A 22,004-nucleotide genomic window follows, 5' to 3' on the forward strand; every position below is an offset into this window, starting at 1 on the left:
AAAATAAAGCAGAATCCTGAAAATTTTGCCAAGACTGAGAATGGCAGTTTCCTCCATCTCTATGTTCAAAAGAAGTAACTGGACAATGGAACCTCTGCTGTGGGGAAAGAGAAAGCAGGTGGGAGGTGGCAGTTGTCTCAAGAACACTGTCCAGTTGCTACTCATCTCTTCAAAATCTTTTCCCACCAATGTTACTTTGTAGAGATGTGGCATCCAAAGCTTAAAAGTATACAATCAAGACAGAAGTTATATGAGATATTACAGTACTGCCAATACTAAGTTCTTGAACTAATTGTAAAATGTGAGGTGCTCCTGGGTGAGATGAATTTATAAATTGATTTCTATTTGGTTATTTGTTAGATGGTTTAAACTAGGAAGTCGACAACTGTTTAACTGGATTGGGACCTGAGCCACTGTTTTATGGTGGTTTTAGACCTTTTTGGATAGCTAGGCAAATGCAGAAGGAGGTGCTGGCATATTTCTGTTTAATGCTGTGGCTATTGGTCAATGATGTTCCTTGGAGTTCTTTCATTTCCCATACTATTTAGCATATATGTAAATCAGCTAGGCGAAGCTGCCCAGAGTTTTCAGATTTGGTGTCACATGAATGCTCATGATACCTCTCTATTGTGCCTTTCCTTCTAAATCCAAGGGAGCTGTTAGAAGGCTAATCATTGTCTGATAATGGTAATGGATAGTTAAATAGAAACAGCTTTGTCCAGGCAAGGCAGAAACATTTCTAGCCACAGGAAAAACAAATGAGAAAACAAGGTTTCAGCCTTTGCTGGATGGGCTTACACTCTTTCAGAAGTTTCAGGTTCCTCCTCTGGGTGCATTGGATATAGCTCTGCAACTAGATGCCCATGCTTCAGTGGGGGTCAAGCATGAGCTTGTCAAGCGCAAGCTGAGGCTGGTGGAACAAGTGTAGCCATGGCTATAGATGCCACCATGGTACATATATCTTAAGTAAATCCTGTTTGAATTGCTATAACACACTCTACATGGCGCAGCCTTTCAAAAGTATTTAGAGACCTCATCTGGTTCGAAATGCTATGGAAAAACTGCTGGGACAGATTATAAGGAGCACACAATTCTCTTACGACAGCTTTACTAGCTACTGACCTGTTTCTGGACAGAGTACACAGCCCTACACTATTTGGGGCCAGGCTACATTCTCCTTCATGAATCTGCCTGGATTTTATGTTCCTTGGGATATGCTTTTCTCTCTCTTGCTATCATCGAAGGCAAATTTGATAGGAAGGAAAAAGAGGGATTATCCCCAATCTCTGGAACTCCCTGTCAAGAGAAGGCAAGGCTAGCTCCATCTTTTATGTCCTTCATTCCAGATGTGAAGTCATTTTTGTTCAGACAGGGTTATGGAGGGGACAAAGTTATCAATGGCAAGTAGTCATACTTTTCACTTTTAAACAGTCTTTAGGGATTTTAGTAGCTCAGTCGGTGATATTAAAAAAAATGAAGCAACACCAGTCACAGATTCTTTATACATACATGTTTCATAATTAACCTCCAGAACAATCCACAGTTTTGCAACAAACAAAACACAAGTTATATACAGAAATTAAGGCTTCAACTATCTCCAACATGGACCTGTTTCTGTACATTCACAGTTTAGTGACAAGCATGAGACTTATATTTCAAATAACTAGCCAATACATTACTATCATTTTATTTTATTTATTTATTTATTTATTTATTTATTTATTTATTATTAAAGTAGAGCCAGAATTAATCTTAGGTCATTCAGATAATAGCATCTTAAGAAATGTTGAATTTGAGAGGAGGGTGAAGCTCTAGCAATACCATTCTGACATCTGTGTACATATTTGGTCCCACCATCACTCCTTTTATGGCATGGGAAAAGGGAATGCACGCTAACCAAGACAATGCAACAACTCCTATGATGCAACATTCAGTTGCAGTATATAGTTAAAACTAGAAAGCTCTCCTTATTATAGTTATATCATATAGCACAGCCAAAGTTCAAAATGCTTTAAAGAGAAATACAAGAAAAGTTGTCCTAAGGGGTCTTTCATCTATATTTATAGCCTGGAAAAGAGGGAAACTGAGTGATGAATCAAGCACAAGATTCCAGGTACTTAAGCTTTGTGTCATTTGAAAATGAGAAGCAGTACACTGAAGAGGCTGGTATGTAGTTCAAATTGAAAGGACACAGATAAAATACAATTCATCCTGTATGTTAGTTTTTTGAAAAGCTAACCAGAAGTGAAAATAAAGAATAATGGAAAATAATAATAATAATAGTTGTTTAATTTCTCCACCATCTAATAGCTGAAGCTCTCTGGGAGGTTAACAGCAATTCTTATAACACAAAACCAGATATAATAATAAAAGACAACATACATTTTAATGCACATTTTTTGAAACAGTTTGAACAGCTAAAATAATTACAAGGATTTTTAAATCTAGATTAGTTAAATCAGCTGAAATGCTCCAGTTTATGCCACTGAATGCCTGGAAGTGGATGGCAGTCTTAACATGTGCCAAAGATACGACAGTCTTGGTGACAGGGGGGTTCAGTGAGACAGCAATTTCATACTGGGGGGAGGGGTGGGACACCACAGAGAAAAGACTCTCACTTGTTACCATGCTCCCAGCCTCCCTTGCAGGTGGCATTCAAAGGAAGACCTTGAAGTGACAGTATGAGGAGATAGGTGTTCCCTAACAATTGTTTGCTTGCTTGCTTGCTTGTTTCTAAATGGTCTGAATCCATGTAGGCCATTCTAAGTTAAAACTAACACCTTGAATCAGGCTCAGAAGCATACAGACAACTAGTGCAAACAGGCCGGAATTGATCTTATAGGTTCAGACTTTTAGGTTAGGTACAGATCTTATAGGTTCAGACTTTTCCATTTATTAATCTGGTTGCCACATTTTACACAAGCTGCAGCTTGTGTAACAAGGGCTTTGCAGTAGTCTAACTTGGTGGTTACCAGAGCATAGATTACTGAAACCAGGTTCTCTCTGTCTAGATAGGAGCATAGCTGGTCCACCTGCCCATCAGGTGACAAAATTGGCTCCCAAAGTATGAACTTGATCATTTGGGGAGAGTGCAATCCTATCTAAAATGCCCTCCATGTAATTAGAAGAACCAGTCTTATCTAGGCTGAGCTTGATATAATAACAGCTGAAGGTAGTTGATCTTCATATAAGAACAATTGAAAGCAACTGAAGAACATGATTGGGGTGTTATCAGGTGAGGAATACAGAAGCTGAGCCTACAGAAGCCTTAAGCTCCAGTATAACCTTTGCTCTAGTAGGGAAGCTGATCTACAGTCTTGAAGATATAAACTGTTTGATCTGCAAGAACTGATATATTATTTTGGTGATAGCATTTTGGACAGAGTCAAGAGACTGAGGAAGATGTAAAAGAGAAGGAAAGTCCATTCAAGTAAGGATATGACCATAATATAACCAGAGTTGTAGTGGAGGGATAGAACCAAAAGGATGAATCGGTGCTGAAAGAATATGATTTGGAAACAGACTGAATATGAGAACAAAGCATAAAAGTCAAAACTACTTTTGCAAACTTAAAAAGGAATGACCACATTGTATGCCAGAATTAAATTATACATAATCAAACAGATGTTTATGTGTAAAGTGACCAAAATGCTTGGTGGCTAAACACAGACAAACTTTTTTCTCCTTTAAGTCCCCCATTATTTAGAAGAGTATGAATCACATTCAGCTCATCTCACATCGAAAAGCTTTGGCTACTCATTGGTATAAAAATTTAATAAACATTTAATTAACAACTCATTCTAGCATTGTTAGAATGGTGGATTCTGCCTCCCAACTGGTTTATCACAAATTTGCAGAAATCTCTGGGCCATGCTACGCATTCCTCTAATTCCACTTAATGGCATGTTGCAGTATTAGCTTAATCTACCTCACTGTAAGCACGCATGGATAAGAACCATGTGGCTGTAGCAGGGAATTTTTAATCCCCTCCCCCTCCACATTTTGGTTTACCCTCTCTGGGGAATTAAAAACAAAAACAAAAGAGTCTTAATGGATTCCTAAGGCTTCTCTCTCCTTTAACTCCTCCCTCCTGTGGGAAACTTCAAGACAAAAACAAGAGAGAGGGCGGAAATGCCACCATCCAATTCGAATTGGACCCACCCATTGAGGACCGCAATAAGGCAGTCCTATATGTGACTAGGATGCTGTATAGTTTGGCTCCTAGAATATAGGGAACCACGCTTTGGGAATGTTCCATGCAATTACTGCCTTTGTTCCAATCTTACTCCTATACGAGAACTGCACCCGAAGTATTCCCTCTGACGCTCAACAGGCAGGAAGAGGGTGGAAGTACATGCACAAGATACTGCTAGAATGGTGCTAAGGCTGGCAAAATTTGCTTTCCCTACCCTCTTCATAGTAGCACAAATGTTATATCTATCCATATCTATATCTACAGCATGGATTGCATTCTTTTCAAAATACCGGGAGCTCAGAAATTCTTAATGTGAGAGGATCTATTGCAGGAATCATTATTCACTATAAACACTCAAATGATGAAAAACGATACAAAGGATCCCTTGCACAGATTTGTGTCTGACTATAGTCCACTTCCTCCACCCCATCTCAGGAGCAGGCAGCAAGAATAAACCTAGTGCAATGCATACTCTGAACAACATTCTGAACAACTGGGGAGTTAGAAACTAAAAGTTACTTGGAATAACTTATTTCAAACTGCAAGAGTGCCAGAAGAAGAAGAAGAAACAAAGGCTTTTCAAAATAATCATTAATTCCAAGTTAGATTCCTGATTTATTAAATGCTCTCTTCCCCAAAATTGGAAATCTCGAGATACTAATTTGGATTCAGACATTGTGGCTCAGGCACTCTTCAAATATAAATGAAGGGCTCTGCTTTTCAAGTAAGGTTTTGTTCTTTTGTGGATATTAAAAATGAAATACATTTAGTGGAAGTTAAAAAGATCTATTGACTTGAGAGACAGTCTTTTGAACAGCTTGGTGAGATGGTATATCTTAATAATGATTTAAGATTGATTCAGCGATACATAGAAAGGTGAACAGAATAAGAAAGTAGCCAAAAGGTTTCTCTTTCAAAGGAGAAGGGTATTTTCCTTCCTCTTTTTCTAGCATTTGAAACTCTAGTCAAAATCGGCTCAATCACTTAGACATTGTTAACAAACACAGTGATTGTCATTTATGCAATGCTTGTTGTAATAAAACTAAAGAAACCTCCTGCTGAGCAACATCAACTATTCCAATTTATGTGTTCTGCCCTGATAAACACATTTTGCCTATAGATAACTATTAGCATCAAATAAGATTCATTTATAAAGAATGAGCTCTGGATTATGCCCATTAATTCACACAAGATGCTGACATGCCGAAAAAACATTGCTGCTGCTGATTAATGCAGAGACTCAGCCAGTGAGATCTAAAACAACCTTAGCTGGAACCTGGAACACTTTCTACCTCCTGAAGCCATTTCCTAAAATTTGGGGATGCACAATGGTAACTCGCACCAGTTAACCACAGGGTGTCACTGGTGAGGTCTTGAACATTCTTATCCAAATTGCAAAAGCAAGTGACTACACAAAGATAGTAACATACACAAATTAATTCAAATATATGTTAATAGTATCTGTATGAACAGCAGTTTTTCATCTGTCCTCTGCAAATTACCTCAGTGAAAAGAGTTCAGTTTCCTATCATCATTATTATTATATTACATTAATGTAATGCAATATATATTAAGGTTCTCCCCCTTTCCATTTTATCTGCATAACAACAACCCTGGGAGGCAGGTTATACGGAGCATCTGTGACTGGTTTGACTTCACCCACTGAACTTCACAGCTGAGTGGGGACCAGAACCCAGATCTCTCACCTCCCAGTCCATTGCTCGTAATCACTAGGCCACACTGATTGTCAAGTAATCATAAAGTACAGCCCTCACAAAATTAAAGCAAGTGCTGAAATGTTTCTGAACTTCTTGCCATATATTCTGTGACAGACAAGGTCTAGTGAAATTTCACAAGCAGGAACCATAGAAAAGAAGATTGTGAAAGCCTAGAATGATACTGAAACTCAATTTTCATGGTCAAGGCACAAAATGGCAACCCAATGCCTTTGTCTTTCTTCTGCTGTAGTAACATTTGCAAAATGTGAGACACAATGTCTTTGCATTGCTAGCTTTCCCACCCCCACAAATGGAGTCAATTGAGCAAAGTAATACCTTGCATTTTGTGTGACTAAATATTACTAGGAGCAGACAAGAAAGAGATGGAGAATTGCTGCTTTCAGCAGCTGCCATGCATCACTGATAACTAAAACAGCATTCCATTTAGTATCAAAAAACCAGTACGGAAATACAAACATCTCTAATAAAATGAAAGTTCTTCCAATGAGGTATGCACTGTACACATATTTCTCTACATTACTGAACAACAGAACAAGCTGCAGTAAGTCTTCCTGGGATTATTTCTCCCCAAACAATTTCCCATGTAGATTTTCCTTCCTATAGAGATCTTCTGGGATTTAATTAAAAGAAAGAAGTACATTCTTCTGAAACAGTAGTCCAGAGATTTGAGAGTTATGGATACTTCAAGACTGTTTTGAAATTTCAGATGTTGCTTTCACTTATGAGAATTAAATTATACTGTAGATGTCTTACTCAACTTTTTTCTTTAGAAACTAAAAGTTCTCTAAAAAGACGAATACATTTAGTAAGTTAGTAAATATGGTCGACTTCTAAAAATATATCTTGAACATTCATAAAGTCACATTGTTTTACAGACATTTTGTCATATTGGCTTGGATAGTGTATCTTGCATAATGTATTAAATACTACATTGAAGAGTTAAGCCTTTCTAACTTATAATGACTGATTATTCTCCTGACAAAAAGTGATTGTGGAATCTTGTCAGTTTTTGCATTAAATACATTCATTTACATATGTGGGTGAAGGTACATTTCTATTCCTTACCCATTACAATTCTGCTGGTGCTAAGTGGAAACGGTAGGTCACAGTAAGCATAACCTTAATTCGAGAGCAGCCAAAAACACACAGCGAAGACCAGTCTCAGCCCCAGCTGGTAGTAGTAAAGTTTCTTTAGGATGAGTTATGTGCAAGGCTAAAACTTACATGCCTTGAAATATATATTTAGCAGCTATACCCTCCTCCTCCCAGCTCAACAGACTCACAGCTTCCAGTGCAGAAAAAGAGTACCGAGAGGCTTTTAAAATCTATATTGGGGCAAATGTTTTTAACAAGCCACCAAGTCATCTCTGACATTATGGCAACCCTATGAATGAAAGTTTTCCAAAATATCACATCCTTGACATTCCTGCTTAACTGTACTAAATTCAAGTCTGTGGCTTTCCTTATGGAGTCAATCTATCTCTTATTTGGTCCTCTTTTAAATCTTCTGCCTTCTTCCCTAGCATGATTTTCATCTGCAGTGAGTCTTGCCTCCCCTAGACCATGCAAGGGAAAAAATATGTTGTGCTAACTACAGATTTATGTCATATCTATTTGGTCCTGGGTGTGCCTAAGTGAGAATGAATAGGATGCCAATGAGAACTGAAATCTTAACTTTTATTTTGCAATTGATACACACACAATTTGTATGTGTACGATTGATACACACGCAACACCACACACACAATTTATCTAGGTCTGGAAAAGTGATTCATTTTCATGCCCATTATTTAGCTTAGGTGCTCACCATAAGTTAAAGGTGGCAATCACACTTCATGGGATTGAGTAACCTGCCATGGAGTCACCAATGTAATTTGACCTAGTGTCTGTTTAGTGTCATCCAGTCATACAGTGGGTAAATCTTATCTAGGACATTTCTAAAAGATTAGTGGATTAATACACAGCAGCTAAACACATCTGTTTTTGTTATTTACTCCCTTAATTCTTGCATTGGACACATAGCATGGTTATAACAAAATTGGTCAAAAGTTGATTGGTGGGAAGGACCTTGTAAGCACATGTGATCAATGAAGAAATGAGGAGGTAGATCCTGGAACTCTCATCTATTCAAACAATTTTTGGACAACTATCAAAGCAGGTGCCTTCCAAGGAGGCATGCAACTATAAATCACATCATTAAAACACACATGGTATTAAAAATAATAAACACACAAGAAAACAGTAAAAAACAGCTATCTTAAAAACAACACTTTATGCAAAAAAAGAAATGTGCCTGCATTTGTATTAATGGAGCATAGAATGATAAATGTGTGGACAGATTAATTAGAATGGAATGATTATTAATCATTTGCTAGAACAGAACATTGTTCTAGATGTACTGCTGATGGATCAGACCAAAGGTAATTCTTCCATTCTTATGAGTGACCACTTACTGTGTTTTATATTTTCCAGTAAAAATATAGGAAAACTAACAATTACAGTTAGTGTCCCTCACAAATCTCAGTACATAGCTTAATTACCAAACAATCTTAGCTTCTTTTTTTCTAGCTACATTTAAAATAATTTTGCACACAGCTGTGTTTGATTGTAGATAATAAAGGAAACTGGATTCTTCAAGGAAAATTATATGTTATTGCAAACTAACTAAAGGAGCTTCTAACCAAAGGAGCATCTGTGGCTTAAAGTCTCCTATTCTATGATATCAATTTAAACTTAAAAGCTAGGCAGAAAGGTTTCATCCTGTAAAAATGTTTATTAAAATTAAAATAATTCTTCTATACTGTAACGTATTTGTGCATATTACAAAGCATACATGTAGGGCTAGCTTTGGGGGGGGGATGTTTGAAGTGACAGTACATCATATTTCTAAAAATACGTTTCTATAATTACAGTTGTCTGTATGACTTGAGCAAAAAGCAAACATCAAACTCAGTTTAAAAGGCAGAAATACAGGTAATCCCCAGGTTACAAACAATCCATACTTACACAGAGTGCCAAAAACCCTATATGAATACATCCAGGGAAAAACTGTAAATATTTCTAGGGAACTATGCATCCACTGATGATGCATTGTCAAACACATTGCATAGTTCCCAAGAGATATCCACATATTTTTGTTAGATATGCAATAGAGATATTCGAGGCTTTTCACTACAGATAGTCACAGATATCTCTAGGGAACTACATGAAGCGTCTCTCAGTGGCCGTGTAACTCCCAAGAGAAACTGTATTTACGGATTTTTGTCACATTGAAGTAGAGATGACAAAGTTTAGGAACAAGATCCTAACATGAAGAGGTTCACAAAGATTTACAGTGCAGTTAACAAGCTGCTACAAGACCATTTATGATGAGGAAAAGAAAATGGCTGTACAAACAACTTCCAGAAAGTGACTCCAGTATTAACCCCTCCACCCCAGCAGCACAATCAAATCCTGACTCTCCAGTGTCAGGTCCATCTTCATCATCATCATCATCATCATCATCAGTTAAGAACATTCTAAACCATTTAAAAAGCTGTTTTTCACAATGCTGTATATCTGCACACATACACACAGATTCTCTCTTCAGTACCTGTATTTATTATATTATTCCTGTATTATTATGATTACTGCAATGCTGTGCTGTGTTTAAGAAGTTTTAGTGAGCATGGAAGTGTGTGTGCGCGCATATACTATGAAAAACATTTGGCTTAATCATGTGATCCTACTTACATATGAATTAAACTCATATAAATAGAACTCATTCTTAACCCAGGGACTACCTGTACATAGATGTTTCCATGTTGATTTGGTACTTCTTATGCTAACTAATACACACACACAATGGCCCCTGAGTCTTCTTGGGCAGGTTACAAATAAAGCTTTTAAAAGCCTGTTCACACAATCTCAAATGTAGAATCACACAATCCAATTCTATGACTAGTTTAACAGTGAGTCTCCTAACTCAAGCACACCAGTGCATTTGTAGCAGTGAAATGTGGCTGGAAGAGAAATAGCTGTCCTTATGAGAAAAGTGCTGTCCATATGCATCAGAACTCTCTATCATCAAAACAGATCTACAAATGGAACCTTGAAGGTTCCATTCAAGATCTGGTCTGGAATACAGAATAAAAGAATTCTGAAGATAATGAAATATTCATAGCTCTTCACACAAATAAAATCAGCAGTATACTAAAGGCATGAAAAACAGCACATATGCAACTATTATTAATTGTAATGGTTTGTTGGGGCACACATGATCAAATACAAAAAAAATTAATAACTTTCACAAGTTAGTTATACCTACTTTGCATAATTAAAAAGTCTACTGTCCCAAAGTGCATGTGTTCCTCTAGGTCCAGAATGGAAAAATGCTGAATCTGTACCATCAAATTTGTTCAGACCATCTTCAGAGTTCTTTGACGCATGACTATGTACAACATCCAGCAGGACAGTAATCCCCATTGAGTGGGCAACATCAATCAGTTCCTTCAAGTCTTCTGGAGGTCCATAGCGACTAAAATGGATAAACATTTAAAATGATTGTTTCACAGACTTTACTTTTTGATTTCTTTCTCTATGGTTCATTAGAATAATGCATATCTGCTTACAGGTAGAGCATTTATTTTATGTGTATATGTTTTTTCACACTTCTATGTAAAATAAGCTCAGGTAGCAAGGCTAGAATGTCCTGCCAATAAAAATAAAATGAGATGAGATATTTTTTTTTTTTTTAGGATTCATAATATTCTGTAAGCCGTCCAGAGACAACAGTGATTGATGGCCTATACATTGCCTAAATAATATAATATAATATAATATAATATATTGCACTAAGCAGACCAATAGCCCTGCTTAATGCAATATATTAGACTCATAATGATTATAAGCTACCATATACATCCTTTATTAATATATTGGCATACTGTACCTCTGTGAATTTCAAAAAGGATCAGAAAGGTAAATTCACCAGGAGACCTCAAGCAAATCACTATCTTTTGCCTCAAGTCTACAAAAAATGAAAGTTGATGTATCTCACACATGGCTGTTGTGAGCATGTATGAGAAAAAGACTGTAAACCACTTTACACAGTACAAGTACCTTCAAAATGAATGACAAAAATTTTAATTTGCCTCACTTCTCAGCCATTTCAGAAGGAAATTATATCCTAGTTCACATTCAAACAGATTTTCAGAATTCATTTTTTGTCCCTTCAATTTCATCAGCATACTATTCTTAATTATAATGCATATTGAATAAATCTAGAAATAGAATTGCAATGAGGAGGAGAAACAACCATATATGTTCTTCTCTTTCTTATTCTTAAATTGCATTTATTTATAGAGTAGGCACTTTGACACAACCACAAATGCAGTCTTGTGATAGAATGAGATACTCTTGATCATAAATGCAAAAACAAGTGGCTGATCAGATATGAGATGTGCGGTGATCTGTTAGGTTTCTAAAACAAGTACATTGAATGTAGTAATGTACTATTTCTACACATAATAGTACATCATGTACTATTACTCCAGCATAGTACTGGAAAACAGACAAGAGAGCTGTTATCCTATCCACATATAGGCAGAAAAAGGGTATGCGCTATATAGGACTTCAGACTTCAGTTCTGACATTTAAAAAAACCCTCAACTGGTTCTGAACATATTTTATGCTTTTTAACCACATTAACTATAGCTGATTTCAGTTACAAGCTGATCTCTTCTACAAAGTGCAACTTACTTCTTTTTTCCGAACTAAGATAAATTGTTGCAGTTTGAATATTTTTATCTTACTCCCATTTTATTTAATTTTACATCCACATTATGACCAAGAAAAATGGCACCCCAGGTAGTTTACGATCATAGACAAGACTTGATTAAGACAAATGCATTAAAACAATTAAAATGTAAAGGTGTTGTTACATCCCTTTCCTGAGGTAAAACAAGACCAGGCGGCAAAGAAATAACTGTTTCATTTATTCTCTCTCCTATTGTTCTCATACACTTTCCCTCTCTGTACCATTAAGGACAGAAGATTGCCACATTGTATTGAGAGAAGTGATAGCTTTGCATACAGGAGGTCTCCGGTTCATTCACTAGCATATTTGGCCAAGGCTATGAAACAGTCTTGCCTGAAGCTCTGGAGATCCGTCACCAGCCAATGTTGTCAATTCTGGCTGAGATGGACCAATAGCCGGACTCAGAATGAGACTGCTTTCTATGGTCCACAGGTGTACAAACAGTAATAAAGTGTGCTGCTTTTATTGTATTCTGAAATCAAATTTAATGAAGGCCAGTATTTAAATGCTCTAAATAAAAAGTAATCTATACTGCATTCAATGGAACACACCCACTGATGCACTTCTGATTTTCTACATTTTCCTTTAAATAGTAAAGAAACTTTCCTGTGTGTAGCGTGGAGGAACTAGCTCCAAGAAAGCTCACCAAAAGGCATGCTTTCTTTAAGACCCCACTGCCTCTTCTGTAATCTCACAGTTGATAGGATGCAGTCAACTCACAGATTAAGGGACCATGGGGATTGGGTAAGGAGCAGCTGATCTTCTGCTGAAAAGAAGGCATTTGCTGAAAATAAGGCATTCCCCATCCCATTCAACTCCCAGCTGTGGTGGGGTCATCTCTTAGGTGTTGTTTTCCAGTGGAAATATTTGCACTAGCAGCATGAGGAATGTGCAACAAATGCACACGCCTTAGGTATTAACTGTTTGGGAGGGTCTGGACTACATGGCTCCCCCAACAAAGGATTTTCCCTTTTTTAAGGCTCTGCCTGTGCTCTTTCCTTCCTTCCCTTTTGGAAGAATACCTAATTTACCAGCAGGAATGGTGACGACATTTTTCCGTTGACTATCACTTTTATCCAAATAGAAACAACAACATAAATGTTAAATTGCTAATTATTTATCCTAAAGCATCCTCTTCTCCTAACATTTTTACTTTCCAGGCTAGCCAATTCAACATATGAAGAACTATGCTAGATCAGATGAAGATCCATCTGTATTCTGTCCATACCGTGGCAGGCCATGCACCTGTGGGAAATTCATGAGTAGGACACAAATGCAACAGCACCCTCCGAGTTGTGTTCCCTAGCCAATGCTGCACTTAGAAGAATTTCATAGGCATAATGAAATTATAACTATACTGGCAGAATTATAAAGTCAGCTGGACTAGTAAACATCAACAACTTTATTGTTCATGAATCAGCCGAATCCTCTTTTAAAATCAGGTTGGTGGCCAACACTACATCCTGTGATTGCAAATTCCAATGTTCTGTGTGCTGCATACTATTAAAGATTCCTAGAGACCAGCCTTCCTCACCATGGTACCCTACTGAAGTTTGGACTGCTATGCTCATGGGCCATGCTGGCTGGGAATAGCAAGACCAAGACTGGAGCTGAGTATAGTGAAAAAGGTTACAATAGACTTAGTGTCACAGAACACAGAGACACTTTTCAATTCATCTCCTGTCCACAAAGAAAATATAATTTGCTTGCAAGAGAAATTTCAAACCCCCTAAATATTATTTTGTTCATCAGTGTTAAACTTTTTCACACAACATGTGCACAATTCACCCTGAATGGATTACGTACCACATAGGGGCACAAATGAAATATTAGAAAGGTAGTTGTACATGTTCTGAACTGTGGTTTTTCATTCATATGGTATATCCAAGGCAGGATAGAAATCACTAACTACAAATAGCTATACCTTATGCTATCCTTTAAATCAGGGGTGAACAACTTGTGTTCCTTTCAGCCTTAGCCAGTAAAGTCAAACATGAGGGACTACAGGAGTTCTTGAACAAAACATTCAGAGGGCCACAAGATGCTCACTTGTGTGTTTCATTATTACCACAGCACCATGGGAGGTGCTTTTCCTTGTCTTTCTTGGAACACTGAAAAAATATGCAGTCAACTTGATCCTTACCAAAACATTGATTTAAGGGTGTTTATAACACCTCCCTTGTTAGAGATCACCAGATCTCTAACATGCATGTGAGCAATCTAGTAATTACAGAAGATTCAAAATATTTGTAATAATGATGGAGTATAATCCTCTCAGGACTGTACCAATGAACAAGGGAAATTTCACAGGTAAATACAATTCCTGAACAGATGAAAAGTGGAAATCTTAAGTTAAAACAAACATGTTCTATCATACCTTGAAGCTGCAAAAAAGCTTGTGATCTGATAACCAAAACTGGCATAGTATGCATGTTCCATCACAGCCATCAACTGAATACAATTATATCCTGTTTTCAAAAGAAGAAGAAGAAAAAAAGGAAACAAAGTTCCATGTTTGGTGGTGGTTTTATTTCTAGCTGACTGGACCACTATATCTAAATTTTATCTAAAAGACACATCACATGAGTAAAGGATATAATGTCACCTATTATCATCAAATCTACAAAACTAAAGCCTAAGGGGGATATTTTACCCATTCCAAATGGATAAGATTGATTTCTCAAGTGATCCACTTTGAGAAAGAAATACGGGATATGAAAATATAGTCATAATTTGACTTTAAAATATTAATGATGCCAATATGCATGTCCTGAACTTCAACTGCACTTTTGATATTTACAATATTGATCATAAAAGGAAAAATAGTAACTTTACTACAGACATATTAAACCTTGTGCTTCCCTTAATGTTTCAAACATATTCCATTTCTATCTAATCGTTAACATATTTTTCTCCAAATTCATTTCCCTCAAGGAATATCTCTAAAAAGAACAAACATTAAAGCAATGGAATTTTGCTTTGAAGCTTACTGAAGGAGTTGAGGACCAAAGGAAAAGAAAAACCTTGCTTTTTGTCCCCTATCCAACCAAAAATGTTTTTCTGTGATATTAAAAGAAGGAAATCTGAAGGGAAAAATGCAGTTTAATGATGAAATCACTAGCACTAAAAACAAATCTTTTACTAAGCTAACTTTTATGTCAGCAAATAAATGCCCCTTCAAACCACCAAGCAAGCATTATAAGCAAAGTATAACCTTCAGATCTGTTCTGAAAGTCTGTGGTGGCCACAGTTTCTCTTGATTTTTAGTTTCAACTAAATTTTTGGGCACACCATTTAACCTATTGCTCAGCAAACTTTACCACTGTTTACTTAAGTAAACTGCAATGCCATTATTTCTCTTTTGCCTTCAAATCAAAGGAAAGCTACCAGTTGGATGGTGTCAACACAGGCTGTAATCCTAAGTATTTTGCTATGAATTCTTCCATTGAATTTAATATGACTTTCTTGTAGATTAACATAGTTTTGATTCCTTTGTCCAATCTGATTGCAGCTATTGTATAACCCATTTAGATTAGTCCCTATATAACTTCTGTACATGCTGTCATTTTGATTAGCATTGATAAATTGATTTTAACAGGGTGTTTGCCTATTCCTAACACATTTTTGTCTGATGTGTTACTTTGTGTGATTGCAAAGTCACACGGAAAGTTGTTTTGTATTAATACTGAACAACTTTAAAAACTGGCTCCAAAGATATTATTTTAAATACTTTTTGCAGTATTCAGTAGGTATGAATATAGTTACACAAACCTTTTCTGTACTGTATTAGTTTGTGCATGGCTATTTTAATTTCATTTCATTTTTACTTGGCAACTAATCCAGGTGTTCCTCTATAAAAATAGCTTTATGAATGCATATTTAAAATACCAGTATTTTTTAAAAGAGTATCTTTTGCTCTCTACAATGATGAAGGAAATATTAGCTACTTTGCTTGCAACAGTATGGTAACCCAAGGATGTAAGCAAATGCATGCTGCCAAATCAATAATCTGAAATCGCTTTATTTCTGGATGCTCTACAAATAAATGATCTAAATACTGTAAGAAGCTCTCATCCACAGGTGAATTTCAGTCCATTTTTAAATATAAACCTGTTATTTCTGTACCTGTTTCATACACTAAAATACATTGCTATGATGCATTAAATATCAACACAGAGACAATCCACAGACTCTTGAAATGAGCTTTTCTAATAAAAGCACAGGGCTCATTAAAAATTTATCTCAGAAGAAGCCTCAGATATTACTTACCAAGATCCTTGACTTTCGGAAGTACATTGTGTGTGAAGTTTTTATATGAAGCTATTTTCCCTTCAGGGGAAGCAATTCCCACATGAGATTCATAGATCTTTAAGCTTTTAGGCTTCTTAGGAACAGGATGTCTCTGCTGCACAATGGGAAAAATGGTTTGGGAATAAAACTATGAGAAGCTGTCAGTTATATTAGTCAAGAACTGGTAAGCTGTGCTAAAAATCTGAACCAGCAGATTCAGTTTAAGATAAATACAACAAATTGCATACATTTGTGGGGTCTGGGGACTCCTGCTCCAATCTTGAGCAACCCTATATAATTTTCAATTTGTTCATCACAAGTCAGTGCAGCCAACCAAATGCAGCAGTGGCCAGGTATCCAGCTAGTTACTTATGTTCATCTTGTCCAAAACTTCTCTCAGAAAATGCAAGAAATTGGAAAGTCTGTTTCATTGTAATTCACTGGCAGTTAAATTAAACCAGCAGACATTCATAATTCCTCTTCTCAGAGGAATTCAAGAAAACCCTGGGTGATGCACAGTATTCTGTGGTACAAGAAAATTTGAAATCTCAGTTGATACAGAGGACTGGACAATCACATTGGAACTCAGCAGTGACCTGAAAGCAATAAACAACCCTGGAATACATACAACAGCTCTCCCATACCCTCTGACCAGTTCACATGATCACCACAGTTCATTGTGGCTTATCAAGCCATAACAAACCATGGGGCCTCTCCTGAATATTCAGGCCATTGCTGTGGCTTGTTGTGTCATCTGAACCCAAGGTTTGTTTTAGGGTTTAGGATTATTTCACCCACAGTCCCTGGTCTCAGACAATACCACAAGCTGTGGTTATAGCCTGAATATTCAAAATGGCTGTGCAACACACTAGAAACCTAGCATGCCTTAAATGAGCCATAGCAGGTTGTTTGATTAATTAACCCACTGTAGGGAAGGAATGGTGATGGCACCATCCACCACAACCACTTTTTGCACCAAGGAACCATGGGTTTGCTTCCCAGGAAATCTGAGGTCCCATGGTGCAGTTTCAGTTTTCAAACAGTGTATGATTTTAAACATGTAGTTCAAAGTATCAATTTCTTTACTACTATCTGCAATAACCATTACCCCTAGAATTGTACTGGTTCTCCAGCTCACAAACCCTGTCTTTTCTAATTCCTATCATTGAATATAAAGGTTATTTTACTAAGCATATTAGAAGGAATAGTACATAAAGAACATCATGAATTAGTAACTAAACTTCTGACTGTTGGAATAAATGTAATTAAAAGGAATCTGCGAAATTAAGTAATAACTATCTTATAGGAGAGGATTACTAAATATGGAATGTCGCTAAGATGTCAAAGTTCATACAGTTTGTAAGATTACAGGAAGACAGAGCACAGAAAGTTTTACAAGTCGTTAGTTTTACAAGGGTTGATGTGATTTTGGAAGACAAAGCACAATAGGTATGGATGCTTTACAGTACTGCAAACAACTTTAGTTTTGTAAACAGAGTTGTCTCCTTGTTGATTTTCATTAGTTGTATTTATAGTTAATATTGAGCTTTGGAAAGAGAAGATGAAGGGAGTCGTGCTAGTAGTCTTCAAATATGGGAAAGGGTGTCATGCAATAGGGGGAGGCAAGCTTGTTTTTTCTTGCTCCAGATGGCAGGAGGATGGGTGGGAACTGCAGGGAAACAAATTTCAACTTAACTCTAGGGGAAACTTCTTAAGAGTGATACATGGTCAGAAATAAAACAGTTTGCCTCCAAAGCTGTGAGTTCTCCTTTGCTGGAGGTATTTAAATAGAGGCTGGGTGTTATCTGTCAGGAATGTTGTAGCTGCATCCTTTCCAATTCTTTGATTATATGAGATGCAGTCCTCTGGCATGTGTCCCTGATGCTTTTAACCTTGTCAGAGGCTTTCCAGCAATCTCTGTGGATATCGGGAAAAGCAGTCAGCATAATTCTTTACACACTAATTGTGAGAAGGCAGGAGTGGAATCTGAATGTGGATCCCCAGTAAACCCTATGGCCACCTAGACATTATTCTGATTTTATATATACTATGCATGCTGAACAAAAAGTATGTTGAAATATTTATAATGTACTTCTGTAAAACTAGATTTTTCAGAAGAAACATGGTTATTAATTATACCATCATACAGTTAAAAGGGACCTTGGAGATCATATAGCTGGGCTCCCTGCTTAATGCAGGCTCTGGATTGTAGGATACTGCTAAAGAATATTTGACAGATGGACAAGAAGTATCTGCTTAAATACCCCCTTGTTTCAGCGTTCCCAATATGTTCTTCAACCATCTTAGGAATAGTGTGTGAACTTTGAAAAAGAAAAAAATGGTAGCAACTCAAAATAAGAAGACATAAAAGGATTCTACTGAGATAGAATAGGCCTTCTGCTTGGTTTTTTTTATATAGGATCAGATTCCAAATATAGTTGAAAAGGATGAAGTTTCATTTCATCCAAAGTTTGTAACAAGCATTAGCCTATTTTTCAGCAGATACCTTGCACAAGTGTCTATATTTAGAACAAGTGTTCAGTCACTTCAATCAAATGCATCTACAGGTGGATATTCTTTTTAACACTTTACTATTTATTAAAAGAGTAACAACTTACTCTGTATGGTGTTGGTGGTTCCCAGTATATCCAGTCATAGTTCACACTGTTAGTTTCACGAACAACATATCTTGCCCAAGGAGAAATGCGATAGAGAATTTCTCCATTCTGGCTTCGAATCACCAGCTAGGGGAATATTTTTTAAAAAGAGAGAGAAAGAAAGATTGGACTAAAGTCAAAATCAGATTAAGTGGCTTCCATTGAAAGCAGCAACCACATGCCCCGTATCCTCTGCCAGTAACATTTCATAACTTACATAGCAACTGAAATGGCATCATCATTCTGCAAGTTGCCCTAGCCCCACACAAGGGGCAGTCCATGAAGTAGGCTAGGAAAATCCTTAACACCATGTTGCTTATGTGTTTCACATTACTAACTGTTGCTTGGAAAGGAGACCATGCAAGTACAATTTTATTGTGGTAAGCAGTTTGATTATGTACAAGTCAGGTAGTAATAGAGAGGTAAAACACCACCTGTAGTGTTGTCCAAGGTGACCTGAACATGCTTGTCCTTGATGTGGGGCAGGAATGTGATCAGCAACTTCTAGAGTGTGAGGAGCTCAGCATAGTTGATATGCTCCCTTTGATCCCAATCCATCCAAAATCCATGGGTCCTGCTGCCTGCCAAATGTGCTCCCCTGCCCAGGTGGAATGCGTCCATCATCACAGTAATGTCCTATTGATCCATCACAAAGGTGGCCTGCTCTTCCAGGTTGCATTGGCAAGTCTACCCAGGTGATGCTTGCCCAGACAGAATGCAGGAGCACCAGCTGCTTCCAGGCCAAATCATGCTGGGACCAATAGTTGTGCACAAATCACAGTTATAGTGGCCACATCTGTAGCCTGGGAAAGTAGATGACCAAGACTGTCGCTGCCATCAGCCTCAGGAGCCACTGTGCCTATCACACCATGGTCCTTAGTTTGACCTGGAGCCCCCAAACAATCGACCAGTGCTGCTGTCCTGTCTGCTGGAAGGTACACCCATACTGTTTTCATGCTGAGCCTTGCCCTGATTTACAAGATGGACTGGGAAGGGAAAAGGACAGATATATCACTGTTAATACACAGTCCCATCATGCCTAAAATGTTGCATGTGACCTGGATTAAGTCCAAAAGTTTGTTTAAGCACAGAGCAACAAGCAACCAGTCATCCAGGTAGAGGAACACCTGAATCCCCTGCAGTCAGTGGTGGGCACAAATCATGGCCATGCACTTGGTGAAGACTCAGGGGGTTGTGCAGAAGCTAAATGTGAGCATGAAGAACAGGTAGGCATTGGGTTCGATCTGGAACTGGGGGAAATGCAAGTTGTCTGGATGGAAGATGACTATGGCTGAAAGCAGACATCTTTTAGGTCAACTGAAGTGAACTAGTCCCCTTGGGTGCAGCAGTGGCAGAACATTCTGCTGTGAGATCATGCAGAAATTTTTATAGAGGGAAGAAGAAATTTATGTCCCACAAGTCTGGGATAGGACAGAAGCTGCTGTCATTCTTCGGTACTGTAAAGTACCACAAGCAGAATCCACAATGGAGAATGAATGGAGGAATGGGTCAGATATCTCCTTCTGAGAGCTGCATAGCTACTTTCTCTGCTAGCATAAGGGAAGGCAGTGTCAAGAACATGGTCCTGAGCAGAGGAAGGGTGTTGAATTTGATGTGGAGAGAACCCACCAAACTGAGGTTATGGCTTCCTAGGTGGGAAGGTAGGTAGTCAGGTGGTCTTTGAACCATATCTGCGTGGCTGGAGGGGGATGCCTCACTGCAGCATTAGCAATGCTACCTCCTGATGTCCAGTTGCTTTTGTTACTGCTTGAAACAAAATGTGGTGTTCGTCTGGCATGGCTGGGCAGGCTGCTGGTGGTGCACAGCTTGCTGGTACTGCCCCATGCTTTGGTATGGGAATCAGCCCCCAGTCCACTTACATGACTCCTCTTCATGGCCCTGGCTTTTTGGACAGTGTCAAGTTTTTCATCAGCATGGCTGCTGAAGAGGCCCCTCAATGATGAAGAGCAGCCCTTCACTCCTGGTGAAAACCCCTGGGAGAGGCTCACTGCCTGGAGCCAGGCATGCTGCCGGATAACTACCATGTTGAGTGCCTAGCAGTCACAGCTGATGTGGTGATGAGCAGTGTTTATCTGATACTCAGATAGCAGGAGGGCCTCCATCTGAAACAGCCTAGCCAAGACCAGGTATTGTTCTGGGAGGAAGTCAGCAAGGATACACATCTTCTCCCATAGGAAGCCTCGGCATCTCCCCAAAGTGCCTTGATAATTGGATATGAAGGCTCAGCCCCATTGCCATGTAGATCTTTCTCACCACAGTATCCATGTGGCACACCTGCGCTGACTCTATGATGACGGAGTCTGACCGGGGATGCTGCAGAAAAAATGAGATATCTCACTTCTGGACCCAGTACAGGCTCTCCAAAAAGTGTGATGTTGGCTGCAGCTGTGCCAGTGCCTTCCACAGTTTCTTCATGGATTGGTGGAGCATTGGAAGGGTGAGGATGCCCATTGGCATAGTGTCCTCTGTCCAGATGGCATTGTAGACTAGTTGTCACTGGGTCAGTGAACTGCTGTGTCTCCAGTTCAAGCAAAGGGTCTTTTCAGAGAACCTTCCCAGTTCTTTGGAAAGCCAAATCTTGATAAGCCAAAATTACATCTTCAGGTGAGGTGGTCAGCAAATCTACAAGGAGTGGCAGCATGTCTGAGGCATAGTCATCTGGGCCTGAAAACAATTCATCTCTGGCTAGTGAAGCAGGCTGATGGGTCAGGACCAGCAGCTGAAGTGTGCCAGGCAGCTGGGGCACAGGAACCAGGGAAGTGCATGATTCCTCTGAATGGTAGGCTCAGGGCCCCCACTGCAGGAACGGCAGGTCGATGGGGCCTCTCTGCTATGGATGGCTGCAGCAGCAGGGGAGACCTGGACTGTTCCCTTAGCTTGTCTGCTGGAGGCTAACAGCAGCATTGGAAAGGCGGCTTCCCATGAGCACCTGCTGGATGGACTCACTGGTGACATCAGTGTCTGTTGCTCTCGATGTGGGGAGAATAGCAGCCTTGTTGGGGAGCTGCTAGTGGGCCAAAATTGGGGGTGGCAAGTTTCAAATCATTTCTTCAGAAAAGGACTGTGTCACCTCTGGTTCTGCCTGGATGATCACAGAAACTGTTGCAGGAACTTTCATGGGGAACTCTGCAGGAACCAGAGCTGGCTCAGGTGCAGACAAAACCAATGGAAACGGGAACCTCAGGCACTTTCTGTGCTTTGCTGCTTGTCCTTTGTCCTTCTGCACCTCCGCCATCCTTTTGGCCTTCTTGGCCTGCTTCCTCTCCCTGTGTTCTTTGAAATCTGCACACCCAGGCATAGGCAGC

At 38.6% G+C, this 22,004-nt stretch overlaps 1 protein-coding gene across 3 annotated transcripts in view; it reads right to left on the reverse strand.

Moving 5' to 3' along the window:
* Positions 1–22,004, reverse strand: part of GBE1 (1,4-alpha-glucan branching enzyme 1) — a 184,265-nt gene that overhangs the window by 82,994 nt on the left and 79,267 nt on the right. For all 3 annotated transcript variants that reach the window (XM_044441828.1, XM_044441827.1, XM_044441826.1), the window contains exons 4-7: positions 18,640–18,765; positions 16,001–16,136; positions 14,109–14,199; positions 10,241–10,450 (exon numbers count right to left, since the gene is read on the reverse strand). In XM_044441828.1, coding sequence (XP_044297763.1) covers positions 10,241–10,450; positions 14,109–14,199; positions 16,001–16,136; positions 18,640–18,765 — 563 coding nt within the window. The remainder of the gene's footprint in view (positions 1–10,240; positions 10,451–14,108; positions 14,200–16,000; positions 16,137–18,639; positions 18,766–22,004) is intronic.

This window comes from Varanus komodoensis, unplaced genomic scaffold (assembly GCF_004798865.1).
Source record: "Varanus komodoensis strain SLA01 unplaced genomic scaffold, ASM479886v1 scaffold4, whole genome shotgun sequence".
Taxonomy (NCBI): domain Eukaryota; kingdom Metazoa; phylum Chordata; class Lepidosauria; order Squamata; family Varanidae; genus Varanus; species Varanus komodoensis.